At 36.8% G+C, this 19,029-nt stretch overlaps 1 protein-coding gene across 2 annotated transcripts in view; it reads right to left on the bottom strand.

The window, feature by feature from the left end:
• The window catches only part of LOC123798225 (ras-associated and pleckstrin homology domains-containing protein 1), an 81,477-nt gene that overhangs the window by 24,449 nt on the left and 37,999 nt on the right, over window positions 1-19,029 (bottom strand). For both annotated transcript variants that reach the window (XM_045806537.2, XM_045806538.2), the window contains exons 4-6: window positions 17,830-18,335; window positions 9,526-9,606; window positions 4,466-4,540 (exon numbers count right to left, since the gene is read on the bottom strand). In XM_045806537.2, coding sequence (XP_045662493.1) covers window positions 4,466-4,540; window positions 9,526-9,606; window positions 17,830-18,335 — 662 coding nt within the window. The remainder of the gene's footprint in view (window positions 1-4,465; window positions 4,541-9,525; window positions 9,607-17,829; window positions 18,336-19,029) is intronic.

Consider the following 19,029-nt stretch of genomic DNA (forward strand, 5'->3'; position numbering starts at 1 on the left):
ACCTACATTACCATGGTAGATATATTCATATCTTTAGTTTTAACCATTACAACCAAGGAGAGGAAGAAACTGTTTTAAGCTCATAAAGTGTGCAATATAGGAAAGATCAATAAATCTTTGCTGATGTAATTAGACTACATAGGAAGAAGACATCTGATAGTTTACTTATAAAGGCAAGGTAAGTCTATGTTCAATGTCTGCAGCCTAATTTCAATACAAAGAGCAAAGCTTTATTCATCTCATGTTCTCTTTTTGCTAATGCAGACAACCTCAGGTCTTAAGCCTTCTGCCCTCTTATCTTCTGACTACCCCTTTCTTCCCATTGTTTGTCCCACAGCCATCCTCAACATAAGTAAAAGATAACTCACACATACAACAACTTTCTCTTCTACCCTGTCTCTTAAAAGAGCGAAAGACAACCCATTTTCTACCTGAAAAACTCCTGTGCAGCTATCAATAACCATCAAATGCCAAGCCTCCTAAAATTTACATAAAGGACAAAAACTTGGTGAAGATCTTATGATTAAATGAAAGCCAATGCTGTGGTTACAAAGTGTTAAAGCATTCTCTTGAGTGTGAAATTAGAATACTGACAGAAAGAGTGACAGTTGCTAAGAGATAGCCAGTGAATTCCTTCAACTAAGAAATTATTAAGGCTTTGTACATAGGTTCAGAACAAATCCAGCTGAAATTAAGGGGCTCAAAAGGAATCAGCAGTTTCTTTGGGATCTACTTGATTTCACATTTTACAACAATAAAAAAAGGTATATAAATTTAAAAAGGTTCAAAGAAAACTTGGAGCGGTAATTAGTTCACTGCCCATGAAATGCTCTACTCTATAAAATTACTTAGAGCCAAAATAGTGACAGTAACAACTACTCTACTTCCCTGACACTGATAGAGTCTCACTGCGAAGAGAACTAACATCAGCTGAACACCTAAAACTTGCCACATACTATGAGGCATGTTACACATGGTATCTCACTTAATTCTCAATACTATCACTATTATTAGGCCAATATCACTATTACATAGATTGTACTGATTACGGCCCAGAAAAGCTAATCTAAGATCACACAGGCAATTACCAAATGACTAACTACTCATTCTCTCCAATGTCACAGTTCCCTTTGTTTGTAAGGGTATAGCACAAACTAATGCGATAGCAGTAAATAAAAACTACTTGCCAAAAATGAAAGACTTACATTAATATAATAGCACTTTTATAACTTCTCTGAAGCAAGGAAAATGGTGGTTAACATTACAACAGTTCTTGAAGGTCACTAAAGGACCATTCTGTGGCAGGCTTGGGTCTGACTGCAGGGGATAGAGTCCCTGCTTTCAAGGAGCTTACATTTAATAAGAGAAAAGACAATAAAGAAATAGATGTGTGGTAAGTCAGTCAGGGATAAGTCCTATGGAAAAAAATACAGCAGAGTAGAGGAGTGAAGAATGACAAAAAATGCACTGTTAGATGAAGAAGTTAGGGAAGGCATTTAGAACAGTATCCAGAGATTTAAGGGCATCAGATCAGCAATATGTAACCTTTGCCCAGTGCACCCATTTATGGTGCTAATGCCATTCCTAGAAGAAACTGGCTGGCATTGTTTTTGCAGAGATTCCCAGCTCAGAGCTGTATGTGGGATAGTTATTTCATTAATAGTGGTAGAGTGACAACTGGATTTATGATGGAAAAAAAAAACCACAAATAAAACAAAACATCCTTTTGCTGCTTTGGCCTAAGCACAGTGCTACTGATAGTGCTACTATGTTCATTCTACTGTGTACTAACTACTGGGTGTTACAATGTCTTAGTTTGGGAAAGTGTATATCAGAGGTGGGGTAACTGGGGCACCATGCTTTTTGGGTAATGGGAGCCAGACTGCCACATGGCTGGCATGCAAGACGTGTAAACCTATTTTAGTTTCAAAACAGCCAAGTGCTCTGATATTGAGGGCACTGACACTGAGGCTTCTGCAGCTTGGGTTACCTAGGAATTTCTGCTACCTCCTTGACTCCATGCCCCATTCCAGCCTAAATGTTTAGTTTCTATGCTAGTGAATCACATTCCTGATCAAATTTCTTATATGTAAGCAGGGTAGTATGGAGGAAGCTGGAGCCAGATGTTGGCTACATACACCAGCAATTCCAGCACTTGGGTAATGGGAGAAGAGCAGATCCAAGCAGAGATGACTCTGATGCTGCAGTTGGTATCACTGTCTCTTGGGCACAGGGAGATGAGAAGTTACTGACTGCATTTATCCATAACTTGCAAAGAATAACTCTCCCTGTGGTAGGAACTTTGTATTGTTCACTGCTATATCTCCAGGGTTATGAACACAGTAGGCATTCAGGAAATACCTGTCGAATGGATGAAGTTATTCTCTTCAACAGTTTGCCACTGCATTGAGAAGAAAAACACAAACTCCTTAGCATGCCTTGAATAATCTGGTTCCTGCCTACTTCTCCAAACTCAAATCCAGACACTCATTCCTATATTCATTGAACTACTATGGCTCCAGCAACATAGCCTTTTTTCAGCTTCTCAAACCTGCCAAACTCTTCTCCCTGGGCCTATCTACATGGAACACTAACCTTCACCCTCCAGCTGGCTTTTCATCCTTCAATCTTTAGGTTAAATGGTACCCCCTTAGAAGGGCCTTTTCTGATCTTATCATCTAAAGGAAACAGACCCCTAATACTCTCCCCAGTATTCTCTAATGCTTTACCTTTGCTTCCTCCATAGCACTTAACAGGATTTAGAATGTTTATACTTGCCCGTTAATATTTTTTATCTAACTTCCTAAGCAGACTGTAAGCTCCTGAGGGAGGGGGGAATGTCGTTTTATACAAAGTTACATCCCAGACCCAGGATAGTACATGACTCAACAAATATTTGTTCAATAAATAAACAATGGAAATGGTAAAATATTACATCTGAGAGCAGTATACAAAATGGACTGGAGGAAGGAGAGGCAAGAATGAAGAGACCAGTATGGTAGCCCGGATAAGAGATTAGGAGCCTATTTTAGGGTGGTGGCAATGGGAACAAAATGGATGGGTGAACTTAATCCTGCAAATTCTTCACTAGAGCTTTAAGGTATTAACTGTGACGAAGAAAGGCACCATGGATGGTAAAGGGCTCGCACCTTGGTAACCAGGAGAGTGGCAGCATTCTGAACAGAACAGCAATGTCACAAGAAGGATATAAATTGTGAGGCAGCAGGGTGAGTGTAGGTAAGGAAGCTAGAGATCTGTGGGACTGGAGGTGCTGGTAAATTGCTGGTAATCTTCCAAGAAATACCTGATAGCGACCTAGAAAGATGTTGCTCTTACGTAGAGAGATCTGACCTAGAACAGAGATCCTATTTGAAGTTATGAGTGTAGATTGCAGGGAAAGAGTAAACAGAGGAGGAGCTGAGGAAAAGGAAAGAACTTTTGCTATGGTTATAAAGTATAATATGGCTATTATCCACTTAGACTTCTACATTTCCCTAATCTTAAGCTGTTTCTACCCCATTCCTAGATCTACTTTAAAGAGAAACTCAAGAGAAAGGGTTTTACTGATAACTCCTGGGTCTTCTCTTTGAGCTGCTTCTCAGGGAGATTTTAATTACAGCCTTATTACCCCCTTTCATAAATTTAAAAGATTAATAAATTAAAAAAAACCCCACCTCAGACACAATAATAGCTTAAAGACATCATCCATAATCACCATCATATTCCAAAGAAACTATCTATAACCAAGTCTGATATTCTTGAATTTAACATTATTTAAATAAGATAATGAAATAAAAACATGACTTGAAAAGAGATCAAAATCTGTTCAGCTCCCCTGTTCTGTTATTCCTTAGTTAATAATGATAATGGCTAAAGGATTTTAAATTGATATAAATTATCAGCCCAATGAAAATCCAGTTGGACTGATTCAAACCATTCTGAGGGCAGAGAACTGAGAACTTAAAATTGCAGCCTTCTCTTCCAATTTGATTAAGCTAATGTAAAGTAAGATTCTGTTTATATAAATAAATGTTTTAATTAAACAAGGTGTTTATATTAAACAAGGTCTTATTTAATATAAACAAGAACCAGAAAACAAAATTTGCTAAAGAAACAGCATGGATAACCACTAGTAACAATAGTTAAAACTAGAGCAATGTTTTTAGACTTTAAAATGAAGTAAAATGTTAAACTAGAAAAAGTGCAACATATTTGGGAAGATGGTCAGGTATTTACAATATTTACAATATTTTCTGATAGTGAGAGATTTAGAATATTAAGTCATTATATCTTAAGTCATTAAGATCAGTAAATAATTACCTTCAGTAAGAGAAAAAAATAACTATAACAAAGATGCTGAAATAAGAAAGCATAATCTGAGAAATCTGAGAACACAATCAAAACCAGAAATTATATTCTACCTGAAAGACAATATTTACATGCAGGTGGAAAGAAGAAATATCACCTTGGTCAGCAAATGAGAAGGTTTTCCTGCAATGTTTCTCAGAAGAAGGGAGGTTTCCCTGTCCAGATAGGAGTGCTTGTGCAGAAAGAGAGAGAGAAAAACAAAAAAGCAACAGAAGTCAGTGGAGGTTTTATGTGTTTAAACTATACAGTAGACAAAGAATGATTCTCTATCATTAACCTCATGTCTTTTTCCTACGGTGAAATGTGTCCATAAGAAAACTTTAAAAAGGAAAAACAAAAAACAAAAAAGAAAAGGAGGGGGAGACAGACACAATCTATGCCAATAGGCATGCCCTCGCTGACTCCTGACAGTCCCTCACTCTGTGAAAACGGATCATGCCTGCACAGATCACAGAGCCAGCTTGTCTTCTAGTGCAATGTTTGTGAGTGCTGTACACATAGCACAGATAAATAGGTGTTGAAGACCAGTGACTAAACATGATCCTCTTATTAAAGCCATTAGACCTATATAGCTTTAAGTAGTATATTCTTGTGAAAACAGAATAAGACTTTTAAAAACTTTAAAAAAAAATTCTGCACTTCTGATCAATTCAATGACAGCTACACCAAAAGAAAAAAATGTCCATAAATATTTTGCCTACTGGATATTACCTGTTTTCAGTAAAGTTTATTAATTCACACTAATATCAGAATACTAATAAGACTATATTGCACAGTAAAGGACTTAATATAGCAAACAAATGACATGAACAAAATATTAAGTATAGGTCCTCTAAATTGATTAAATTAATTCAAGCAATTAATATATTTTCATAAAAATCATTTGTGAATAACAAAGGCCCTAGCTATCCTTTTTCCCCCTTAATAACTTTTTAGTAACATGTTCAAGGTAAGTTTATGCAATTGTATTTAAACTCACAGAGTATAAATTAGAGCTGTTTCCATATAAATAATTCAGACTTGCCTGTCCCTAAATAATTCTGATTAGCACCTATTTTGTAATGCTATGTAATTACTAATCACCATTTAAAACAATACATTAGTGGGGTGCATGGGTGTGCAGTCGGCTGAGCATCCCACTCTTATTTGTGGCTGGGGTTCTGATCTCAGGGTCGTGGGACTGAGCCTCCACACGGGGTCTGTTCTCAGTGTGGGGTTGGCTTGGGACTCTCTTTCCCTCTCCCTCTGCCCTTCCCCCCCACCTAAAATGAATAAATCTTAAAAAATTAAAAAAAATACATTGGTGCAGCTGAGTGGAGTTATGGAAAATATTCTACGATGTTATATTTTATAAATCTATATATCAAGTTGTTCTTGAGAAAAAAGTTCTTTGGAAAGAAATACTAGAGCAGCACCCACTCTTAGAAAGTTCATTGTCACAGATAATAAAACATACTACTTCAAGATTAGAAACACTGTTAAAGAATATTAGTTTAATCTTTGGTCATATCTACACTATGTTGAGTTTGCTATACAGTATTTCATTGCCTATGTATTTTTTTTGCTTTTTTTAAAATACAAGATGAATCTTATAAGTATACCTGCCCTTTTCATCCACTCCTGCAAAAACAACAACAAAGAAAAAAAACCTGAGGTTAAAAAAATTGGACATATTCATCAAGATCAACACTAATAGGGTCAAACAATAACAAGAACAGAGACAATTATCTCTAGATCCTCATTTACCTAAATGGTATAATCCTCCTGAAGGTAAAGATGAGTTGGCTTATCCAAAAGACATGAGGCAAGAGAAATTTCTAAAAATTCAATTCAATTTGAGGTTAACATCAGCTAAGACCAGGGAGAAACTTGGAAAGACAATTAAAAAGAGCAACTTCAGTTTTTATTGCTCTTATTCCCATTCATTTTTTGCTATTCACATGTAATGGGAACAAGCTATTCACGACTTACTCACTAGCAGGGAGGGAAGCCAGGCCTGCATGTTTTCTCTATCTAAGCTATACGTATTTGTAGCAGAAGAAAACGAAAACCTAGAAACCACAAGCAACAAACTCCTTCCTTCAATAAATGCCTTACTTTATCTATCTTCCCCTAATGGTGCCAGCCATACGCTGCTCTAGAATTCCTCAGAAAGGGGGCCAGGGTGTCGAGAGAATTTGTTACCGGAGAAAGATGCAAGTGGGATGAGAAGAGTGGTATGCTGAGAAAAGAAAAGGACACAGTGGTTTGGGCATGTCCTTAAATCAACCTCTGTCTTGGAAATGTTGCTGATAACAAAAATGCACATCACTTCATTTAAATAGAGCCTTCTTACATTTTCTTTCATTCACCACTAACAACACAAAGTCAGTGGCTTATTTTTAATCCATTTCACTGGTTTATTAGCGTATTTTCTTTCTCTCTTCCACTTTCCACTTTACTCAATTATTGATTAGGTTTCAACTTTGAGCCTGGAACCATGCAAGGCACTGGAGATACAAAGGTGACCAGGATAGGCATTCCTTGCTCTCACAAAGCTTAGAGTCTAATAGGGAGATTAACTGACAACTATAATATGTGTTAAGTGGTATGGAAGCAAGTTGGAGGTACAGTACCTAATGCAAAATCAGGGGCTCAGGGAAAGTATTTCTGAAAAAGCTTAGGGTCCTGGAACATGTGTAAGAAGCAGCTGGGGGTTCAGTGGGAGGTAGAGACAGAGCAAACAGGGATATCAGAAGTTCTAAAAGGGGTAGTATTGCCTTCAAGGTCACAATTAAAAAAATGGGCATATTTTGGGCTGTCACAATGAAGAGGAGAGGGGTGACATTGGTATTTATTAGGAGAGAATGAGAAATGCTGGATGCCCTGCAGCATGGAAAAATGTCACATAATAGCAACAAAAGTCCCACAACACATATGAACTTTTATTGTCTTTATATGGAAAAATTGCATAGATGGGAAATGCTGTTCATAACACAATCTGAGCTTAGAACCTAACTCAAGTCAAATGTATGGAATATTTTAAATACGATGTATTTCTGCATGATTTAATATTCAATGACTTTTCCATAAATGCTATTTACCCTGTAAAACAAATAGAGGGAAGCCTGCACTTTCTTCTGTCCAGAATTTACCAAGAATTATTCATTATGTTGGAAAATCATTTCACCAATGGAAACCCAGCTTGAAGAGCTGCCAATACCAAAACTGGCAGCATCAGTGTGCATTCTGTCACATGCAAGTAAATGACAGGAGACATCTGAAATTCTTTTTCACAGAATAACTAAATACTATTAAATTAATGAAACAATATGAAATGCAAGAATTCTTGAGCTTTATTAATAAAGACGGTTTAAAAATATTCCACGTTACTATGTCTTACTTAAAATAGTTACAGCACAATGAGAAATTTAAACTGTAAAAATAAACAGCAAAATCATTTTATCACTGCCTCATCCAAAGTTAAAAGATAGGGAATGGTTTTATCAAAATTATACATAAGACTTTGGCACCTGGGTGGCTCAGTCTATTAAGTGGCTGCCTTTGGCTCAGGTCATGATCTCAGGGTTCTGGGATCAAGTCCCACATTGGCTCCCTGCTCAGTGGGAGTCTGCTTCTCCCTCTGACCCCCCCATGCTCTTTCTCTCTCTCAATAAATAAAATCTTAAAAAAAATTATACATAAGACTCATTTGTAAAAATTTTATACTTCCCCATTTTCTTTTGTTTGAGTCTATAAATTGTCTCAGCACATTATCCCTATTTTGTTTAAGGCTATTTTCTCTATTACCATATAGAGGTATGTTTTGTCTGCTATTATATGTCACAATATGTTTTAGTTCTAGGTCCACTTCTGCTTTCTCTATCCTGTAAAAAATGATTTCTGATCTTTTCACTTGTCTTAAACTCAAATTATAAGTATATGATTATGTCATATATAAGTATGATTATGTCATTGTGTCTTTTACTACAGTGGTGGCCAAACATTTAAAAACTCAAATACATTATTATATTATAAATTACTTTTTGGTTATTCTCCTCCATCATGGGTATTAGAGCATTAAATTCATTTTAAAAAGTAGGTATGTAGGTACGTTAGATTATCTATGAATTTCATTTGGGACAAAGACAGTGATTTAAATTATTTGTTATAAAATGGGGATACCAGGACTGAAGGGATTAGGAAGTGAAACAAGCAGATGACAGTGCAGGTGTTATAGCAAGTGCGGCTGATGATGAAGAGTGTAAGGGAAGGGCTGAAGGTGAGGTAAGAGAAGTGTTTTTCACTATGCCGGATATAACCCATTAGTAGACTGTGAAATCAATTCACTAGGTTACTGGGTTATTACCAGGCAAAGGAAGGGTGGGGTCAGGAACCTGGGTTTTTTTTATGCTTCATAGATGATTCTGAAGCAGCACTGTCCAAATGAATACAATACGAGCCACTAATATAAAATTTTCTAGTAACCATATTAAAAAGAAAATGGCAAAATAAACATTAGTATCTTTTACCTGAAAATATCCAAAATAGTATAATTTCACAAAGTAATCAATAAAAAAAAATGGAGATATTTACATTTTTTAAATACTAAGTATTTGAAATTCATGCTACATTTTATCTTTATAGCACATCTCAATTTGGATTGACCACATTTCAAGTGCTTAATAGCCACATGTGGCTAGTGGCCCCCATAAGGAACAGCACAGCTCTGAAGCACCTAGATTTGTCAACCACTGACCAGAGGATACATTTTTGAAGAAAGAAATTAGGTTTTCAGTGAAGCATCAGTATAGAAGAGTCTTTCTACTTGATAATCTCATTCTGAAGAATAGCTAAATTCGTTAGAGTCTTAAGAAATTTACAAAAGCCCTTAGCTTCAGAAAAGAAAAGAAAGCATGTGGTTTTAGGCTCCGATACACAATTTCTCTATATCAGATATACTACCACCTAAATAATCTTACCATAAGTATTAATATTCAATGGTACTGTATCATACAGTTGCTCATTTGTTTTCTGCTCATTTATTTTTAAAATTGGTTTAATTTTTATTTAAAAAAACTGAGACATATGACCAGGTTTCATCATCAGGAATTCTAAAGAATGCATTCTTCTTCACTGCTATTTAAGTAGTCCCATGGACATGTTTACAGAACTTACAGGTGTCAGCTCAGCCTGTTCTTCTGTGAAGTCAGTATGATGCTTGGCCTGCTTGCTGGAACATCTCAGAGAAATAGCATGCTGTGAAAATGCAGGAAGGAAGAAAATGATAGGTAAAGGAGGTGGAAAAGGGCCAGTTTCATTATCATGCAGGAAGAGAAAAAGATCACTGAAATGAATTGTTGAAACAAAACGGTAATGAAAAGTTGCATGCATCTTTCATCATATTATGCAAAAATAAAAAAGAACCAGATGATCCTAACCCTTGATAACTTCAGGATAACCTCACTTCTGGACAGCAGAGCTCTATGGGAGAACACCAAGTCCAATACCAATTCCTGCTTCAACCGGGCCTTGACTGCTATTTGGCAGTACTCTTATTACTCTTTCCCCCTCAGTCCCTAAGTCATTTCCTCTAAGCTCATTCTAAGTAGTTTCCAAGTTGGTCAAGCTTCTAGTTTCACCTTTCTACCTCTTCATATGACCTCACTTCCCCCATTACTAAGAACATCCCATCCATCAAGAGAATTTTCATCACTAAAATGTATCCTAAAACTACACCCCATTCTCATCCTTCTCTCCATTTCTATATGAATATGTATTTCCCTCTAAAGTTAAACATATCCTAGATCCCACTCATTGCTCCTCATTTTTAGTCTCTGATACTCAACTAGTACAGTACTTATTGGGAGTGGGAAGGACAGGAAAATAGTCAATACTTCTGGGTACACACCTCTTGTTAAACTAGTGTCTTCTCCTTTTCACTGCCAAATTTCCTGAATTCAGCTACTGTGTACTACCCTCCACTTACCCCTCAATTTCCCACAATCTAGCATCCATCCTTCTCCAAAGTCTGAATCCTTTGAGTTGTAATGCATTCTGTAATTCATTCTCGAAGTCATCAATGACCTTTTAACTGAGGTTTTCTGTCTTTTCTATCATAGCACTCATCACACTGTACTGAAATTGAAATCATTTGGTTGGTTGTCTGTATTGACACCCTCTCCTCACACTATAAATTATAACCTCATAAGGACATTGTGTATTATGTTCACAGTTTTGTCCCTTATAGCTTAGTGCAATGCCTAGGCACTCAAAGATATATATATTTCTTCTTGGTCTTCATGCCACAAGCTTGTCCAGATCAAGACTGTTTTTGCTTTGCCCCCTCTACATTTTCTCCTTAAACATATTCTATAGCACTCTGTCAATCACTGTTATCAATGGGAGGCTTATCAAATCAATATTGTCAATATACTCATTCTTGGGAGATAAATAAAAACCGAAGTAGTAAAGGCTAAAGGGGCATAAAAAATGCAACCAATTCTAAAACGGTTCAGAAAAACAAACGTATATATAAAAAGAACAATAAAGCAAAATGCTAAAAATTAGTGAATCTGAATAATGAGTTTCATGAGTTCTTTGTACTATTCTTTTGATTTTTCAGAAGTTTCATATTATTTTAAAACAAAAAGTTTTTATTAAAAAATCTATTCTCCGTAGACTCAATCTCAAACTCCCATATTTCCAAGTGCTTATTGGTTAATTTTCTTAAAAAAAATCTAAATCTGAAGTGTTCAAAAGAAAGAGATGACTGCCTATATGCCATGTTATTAAACAGTATGATGGAACATTAGTTATTAAAATTCAACACATCCTCACCAAAAATGAATGTAGGCGAAGTGACAAAAACAGTAGAAATAGTACATGTGCAAAGATTAAATGTTGTTACATTATTAAAGATGGAAAGGGATTATGGGATGATATAAACAGTTTATTAAACATAAGGTTCCATTTCCACAAGATATTTAAATACTTTTCTACAAAAAAAAAAAAAACCCCACAAAACTCCCCCAAATCTAATTTTTACCTCAAAATGAATCTGAGGATCAATTCTATACATCAATTTTGCTCTAAACATGTTCAGTTCCAAAGACTTGTTACAATGAAGTACCATTTACAATCCAGAATCTTGTGCTGGGGGGGGGGGGGGACAGAGATGGCAGGTGTGTAGAAAACCATTGATCTCACATAGGAGCCAAACCATAATCAAGAAATGGCCTTTTAACAAAGAACAAAATAAAACACTTCCTTTTGATAGCTAACATCTTAGATTACAACTGGGGAAAAAGTAGAGGTCTGTGAACGCACATTAGTGTTTCAATAAAACAGATTTACATTCATCCTTTACTGACATGTGTGCATTTTTCACAAATATTAAAAATGAGCACAGCACTGATGGTAAAGAACTCAGACCCTAGGGCTGGAGTGACTGGGTTTGAGCCTCAGTTCAGCCATTTACTGGCAATGTGACTCCAGGCTTACTATTTAACCTGTTTTCTCATGTGTAAAATAAAGTGATAACAACACTTGCTCCAAAAGTTGCCATAACAATTAAGTGAATAACATTACTATTATTACAAAAGTGGGAAACCACCAGCCCTCATCTGAATTTCATTTAAGCCTCAATTCATTTAAATTAGAACTAGTTTAGAGTTGTTAAATTTTAACAATACATGTAGGAATATACTAAAACACCACAAGATGGGGATGTTACTGCATAAATCTCTTTGCCCTTTTTCTTCTACCCTAGTAGTCTGTCTCTAGGTCTGGGTCTAAGAGCACTGGCCAGTCCAGGCTTGCCTTGATTCTCCTTCAATTCTGTGATGAAGCAGCATGGTATTGCATGCAGTATGAGCTCTACAACTAGACTGCGTGGGTTCAAATCCTGGGGAACTTCTGCCTCAGCTCCTTCCGTTGTGAAAATGGAGGAAATGGTATCTATTCCACAAGACACTGTGAAGATTGAGTATGTTGTTAAGCACAATGCCCAACACAAAATAAAGGCTCAATATAGTAGGGGACATTATTTTTCTATTCCCCCCCTTTTTTCCCCCTTCTCTCCTTTTACTGGATATTATATAGCCAGTAAATGTCTGAATTCTTTTAAAAATTATTTCTTTTAGGGCGCCTGCGTGGCTCAGTTGGTTAAGCATCTGCCTTAGGCTCAGGTCATGATCCTGGTAGTCCCAGGATCCAGCCCCACATCATTGGGCTCCATGCTCAGTAGGGAGTCTGCTTCTCCCTCTGCCCCTCACCCTGCTCATGTTCTTTCTCTTTCTCAAATAAAGTCTTAAAATTTTTTTTAAATTATTTCTTTTATATTTTATAGTCCTTATTCATTTTAAAAACAGATGAATACATTTCTATTCTTGTTCAAAAAAAGGTCCTTTACCAGCCCTGCACAACACAAAATAAAAACAGACCTAAAATCAAATAACAATGTTTTTATTTCTTCAGAGATGAAAAATTACACAGATTACTAGGAAATACACAAAATAAGAATCACGGCATATACGCCAATGTCTACTGGGGTAGCAAGTTTGAAAATTATGAGTGAGAACTAGACTTTCACCTTGGTTTTCACTAAATCTTTACCTCTTCTTTCATTTGAGCTACCTATGAGACATCCAAATAGAGTTACTGATTAGAGATAGGACGGATGAGGGGCGCCTGGGTGGCGCAGTCGTTAAGCGTCTGCCTTCGGCTCAGGGCGTGATCTGGGCATTCTGGGATCGAGCCCCACATCAGGCTCCTCCGCTATGAGCCTGCTTCTTCCTCTCCCACTCCCCCTGCTGTGTTCCCTCTCTCGCTGGCTGTCTCTCTCTCTCTGTCAAATAAATAAATAAAATCTTAAAAAAAAAAAAAAAAAGAGATAGGACGGATGAGCCTGGAGTTCAGGGGAGAGGCACTGGCAAATGATACCTGTATTTCTTTGAATCTAAGATGACTTAATGCTGGTACTTTCTTGATCTTTATCAAGAACTATCAAAAGAAAACTTCACACGGAGCTGCCACCTCCCTGACAGCGACAGATGTCACCTGTTTCTAAAACATGGTTTCTCAACTTTGGCACAACTTTGGGTCAGACAATTCTTTGTTGTGGTGGCTATCCTGTGCATTGTAGAGTTTTAGCAGTGCCCTTGGCCTCTCTACTCACTAGATGTCAGCCTTTTCAGACAGTGCTGAACATCCCCTGGGGAGCAAAATAGCTCCCAGCTGAGAACCATTGTTTTAGAGGGATTAAAATGTGGGGAAAAGGTGTGTCTTAGATAAATGAAATAGGGTATTAAAATGTGGGAGTTGTCAGCGCTTAAGCTCACAAGAGTGGATATAGATAGAAAAGGAGTCAGGACTGTACCTTGGGGCACTCCAACATCAAGAGACTGCAGACAGGAAAAGGAGATTATGCTAGATATGGCTGAGTGGTAACCATCTTAGTAGGCCCAAGGAAAACTGAATGTTAAGCCAGCACTGGAGAAAAGCAGAGGGGCACCCCAATGTACATCATGTAACCTCAAAAGTCTCCAGAAGCAATAGAAATGATGGTGGGAGTGAAAGCAGAAGGATTCGTTGAAACCATAGTTAAGCAAGCAGTTCATTCACAGACTCCTCCTTTTACTCAAAGACCAACAGTGGTCTCAGGTTCAGATCGACAGTCACTCACAGGACCCAATAGACCACTGGTTGGCACCACGTTCACTTAGTTCTACAGAAAGGCTAATAAGCATGCTAGCATGAGACATGCTATCTTTAAAAAGGATTCATAGAGGCCACCAGGAGCCTTTTCTGGACCCACCATTCTAAGGGACTGAAATCATGTAGGTAAGTACAGAAATCACCCTGGCTTAGGGAAACTTCATACTCCACCGGAAACAGCAGTACATTTTAACAGCCAATGAGTGTAGGTTACAGGAATCCTTGAGGGATGTTTTTATGTTCACTTACAAAACTGATAAACTTCACACCAGGAAACAAAGATCTGTGTCTTTTCATAGTCTTCTAAGTTCACTCACAGTCTTCCTGGTCCATATGCACTCACAATCAGGGGTCAGTTTATGGTGAACAATATTACCTGGAAACATTCTATATTTATTAGTCAAGTTTCTAGCAAAAAAAAAAAAAAAAAAAAAAAAATGCCAGGAGAAGGAAAATACCTAAGATCATTTCCCATGAAGATCCTTTCTACTTAAACCAGTGATTCTCAGAGTGGGGACTTTTGCCTTACAGGGAACATGTAGCAATGTCTAGAGACATTTCTAGTTGTCACAACTCAAGGAGGTGTGTGTATTACTGGCATCTAGTGGATAAGACAGATGCCAGCAATGCTGCTAAACTTCCTACAATACATATGATAGCTCCCACAACAAAGAATTATCTAGCCCAAAATGTCAGTAGTAAATGTTGAGAAATCCTGACCTAAAAGGATTCGATGGAAGTTCACATACTGAACACTGAGGACCACCTTATATTGCAAGCCTTCTTTCCCAAATGGGCTGCTAAAGCACTGGCAGCTGACATATGCCCTCTATGTAGGAGAATGGAAGATCTTCTCTGGAGAAGCTCACACACCTGAGAGAAAAGACCTAAGAATGATACTAGAGCAAAGACTATGAAAGACAGTAAAGAATTTTTTTTTTTTTAAAGATTTTGTTTATTTATTCAACAGAGATAGAGACAGCCAGCGAGAGAGGGAACACAAGCAGGGGGAGTGGGAGAGGAAGAAGCAGGCTCCCAGCAGAGAAGCCTGATGTGGGGCTCGATCCCATAACGCCGGGATCACGCCCTGAGCCGAAGGCAGACGCTTAACCGCTGTGCCACCCAGGCGCCCCGACAGTAAAGAATTTTAAGACGATATTAATAGAACACTAATTTTGTTTGAACTAAGAGACTTAATCAACTGGGGGAAAGTTTGGAGTTGAAACAGTGATAAACATACCAAAAAAAACCTATATATTTTTAAATCTCAAGACAATTATTAATTCCAGGTAAGCAAAATGTAATGTCCCAGAAAGTAAATACAATAAGGGCATATAGTTTAGCAGCAAACTGCATGTACATAGTCATGATAATATAAAAACTGAATAGTAAACCAATCAAAATATACTGGTAGGATAGGGGAAGGTGAGGGGAGAAGGGAGAGAAGTTGTCTAAAGAGGAGTTGTCTATATACTTATCTTCCAGAATGAGAAGTCAGTAGATAACACATACAACTGAAAAATATCAAGAAATAGCAATATAAATATAGATTTTATGACACAGAGGTAAATACCCTGAGAATCAGCTAAGAGTAGAAAGTTCCGATCTTTGAGAGCATATGGCATGTGTCTGCTCATGTGTAGCAAAGTTTTCTGTAACTAGTCTCACAGAACTATTTGACTCTTTATACTCCACACATGCAAAAGTAATTAAAATACTTTTTAGAGATTGTATTTGAGTGTAGGGACAATTTGATACGTGGGTTTGGGATCTAGTAAGCCTCAACTGGTTTTCTTGATTTGAAGAACAGACCAGATCCATAAAAAAGTACACGAAAGCAAGTTTCGGGTTTGTTAAACCACTTTTCTACTCATCCAGGCAAGACAAAAGAACAGGATGGATAGAGAAGATTTTAACTCCTTTCCTGCTTTATTTCTGGTTTACTTACCAAACTTTATATTGAAGTCTTACACTAAATATACTATTGAACACTGGTATCTTTGCCCATGAATACCACTAGGTCACATCCAAAGAGTCTGCTGGGAGAGGACTTTTCACTTTTTGTTTTTATTGTATGAACTTATATAATGACTATATTTTTACAGATGAACACACACAAAGATTCTTAATGATTAGTTTAACCTGACCCCATGCACCTTGACCCAACTCAAAATAATCTGATTAGAAAGAAGGAATATCAACACACAAAACACAGAATAACCAAGAAAGCACATTCCTAATAAAATACTGCTCATATCCCAACAAGTAAAAGACATAAACGATAAATACTATACAGCTGGTGTTAAATATACTCCCTAGGTATCATAAGACAGAAATAAATTTTTAAGTTCTCTACAGACTATATACCACTTACATGAGCTTCATTTTAAATAAGTGAAAATTTTTTAGATTGAAATACTTTTTCTTTACAAGCAATTAAACTCAAATTTATCTCCAAACCACCATGAGTCATGCTTTTTTTATGCTTCACAGTGCCCAGAACAAAGTGGGTACATTAATGGGTACAAAGAGTTAGTGACTGATTGAAATTAATCTAATGAATTAAATCAATGGCAAAAAAAATTAATGTTGAGTAATAGGTGTAAATTTTAAATTTCTCTATAATTCTTTAAACCATGCTCTATAAGATTTTACCTTAGAATTGATTATGCAAAAATAGATTATTTTACCCTGTGGTAGAGAGGATTATAAACATAAACTGAACAGAAGGCTGGCTTTATTTTACCCACATTGATCTTCTTTCTTGCTGCTACCCTGTAACAATATTGCCTTCTTTTTGACAAAAATATTCAATAAGGAATTTACCTATACCAAACTCAGCTTTTTTTTTTTTTAAGATTTTATTTATTTATTTGACAGAGATAGAGACAGCCAGCTAGAGAGGGAACACAAGCAGGGGGAGTGGGAGAGGAAGAAGCAGGCTCATAGCAGAGGAGCCTGATGTGGGGCTTGATCCCATAATGCTGGGATCACGCCCTGAGCCGAAGGCAGACGCTTAACTGCTGTGCCACCCAGGCGCCCCCCAAACTCAGCTTTTGCTAAACTGATTTTAACACAAATCTATTCCTTGCCCTCACCCCATCACATCCAGAAGAACTCTGTCCTTTAACAATCTGTTCACATATATTACTTTTGATTATCTGAACCACTGTATGAGGAATAGACCATGTACTATTAGCTCCATTTTACTTATGAGAAATTGATGTTCGCAGAGGCTGAATAACTCATTTAAGGTCCTATGGGTAGTGAGAGAAAAGGGAACACTTGGAACCCAGTTTTCTGATTCCAAACCCAGGGGCCCTTTCCACCGCAGTACACTGACTCCTTGATAATAAAATAGAATCTTGGAGGACTACAGCAGTGGTAGGCATTTTTTTTTAAAGTTGTTTTAAAATAAACATACATTAAACAGCAGTTACCATTATAACAATTATAATAGCTTTGCAAAATGTCATCAAGTATAAACCACACTTCAAGTTTTTTAATCATGTGAAACAACTGATATTAATTCAAGGGCTTCAAATAGTGTAAGAATAAAATGAAGAAAATCTCTTAATCACTGTGACACTGCTGTATCTGGTAATATATTCCTTCTGTAGTGATTTTAAAACTTAGTTCAGAAGGATCCTGACAAATTTTAAATGTAGGAAAAATAAGAAAGTTAATTAAAACTACATTTTAAAAATACCGTTTCCCCCTTTTAAAAATACTAAAATAGCAGGAAAAAAAGTTCCATCTACTTACCTCAGTAATTGGCTGCCCCTGATGTGTCAAATCCAGTTCCTGAGGGCGTGTTACTTTATCAATATCCAAAGAGTCCATGCTGGAGGTTGCAGAGGTGATGCTGGAACGAGAGGAGTTACTAATAGAGCGCACTTCAGCATCGCTCACTGTGCCTGCTGATGCTGTTCTTCTGTGCTGATTAGTTACTAAGGGCTTAGTATCTTCTAGTACAGATTGCTGAGCAGCCTCATCCATGCTCAAGGAAGCCTGTTCTAACTGTGCAGTGATGTCATCGAGGGAATAGTTGGCATGTGATGGTTTAGTTATCCTGTTAGATGAAGAAGACAATCCTTTCAAAGTGCCATGTTTTGATGTATGTCGGCTAGCAGGTAATTTCTGAGTGGCTTTTGTTTCTGTGATTTGACGCTTACTATTTCCTGCACCAATACTGCTGAGCTCCTGCTCTATGGAGCAAAGATCGGCCATCAGGGCATCCAGATCCACAGTTTCTCCCTGATTCAGAGCTTCTGCAATGAACAATATATACATGATGTTTCCAGAACACATTGAATCAGAATTTAGACATTTTATTATAAATTTGTAAATGAATGAAGCGGAAGCAGCAAATTTATCCTATTGGACCTAAAGCCTATTGAATACATTATTTCTAAGAATTTTTTTGTTTTAAATTCACAGAGAAATTTTTAAAAGCAAATAGTCCATCTTTTAAGATTTGTAGTAATCACTAGAGAATAAAATTATGAGTTGAACTGCAAAAATCATATACTGTCCTATGGTTTTAACCACATCCATGCAACTTTTTACCATAGGCTCTATGTTGTTAATATGATCAGTGCCCTGGTAGAGCTGTTAATACTTAAAGAGCTGAGAGCATAGAGAGAAAAATGTAAAGCCTAAAAAATTACAGATTATGTCAATTCCAAATATTAGAAAGTTGATTAGGTAGAATACATTAAATAAAGGCCAGAGGGGCTGATTTAAAACTTATTAACAAGTAATTTCACTGCACTTTATTCCAATGAAAATACAACACTGCAAGTAAATTTGTCATGGGGTACCACTTGAGTATGTAACTTTGTCAATCATTAATAACTAGAAAACTATTTTAGTTATGTTCTAGTTTGGTTTTTTCCTGTGATCATTTGAATTAGTAATAAAATGCAAAAACCAGAAATATAAGAACTCACTCAAGTTACGGAT

The sequence above is a fragment of the Ursus americanus genome, chromosome 1 (genome assembly GCF_024610735.1).
Source record: "Ursus americanus isolate L20-20 chromosome 1, mUrsAme1.1.p, whole genome shotgun sequence".
NCBI classification, from domain to species: Eukaryota; Metazoa; Chordata; class Mammalia; order Carnivora; family Ursidae; genus Ursus; species Ursus americanus.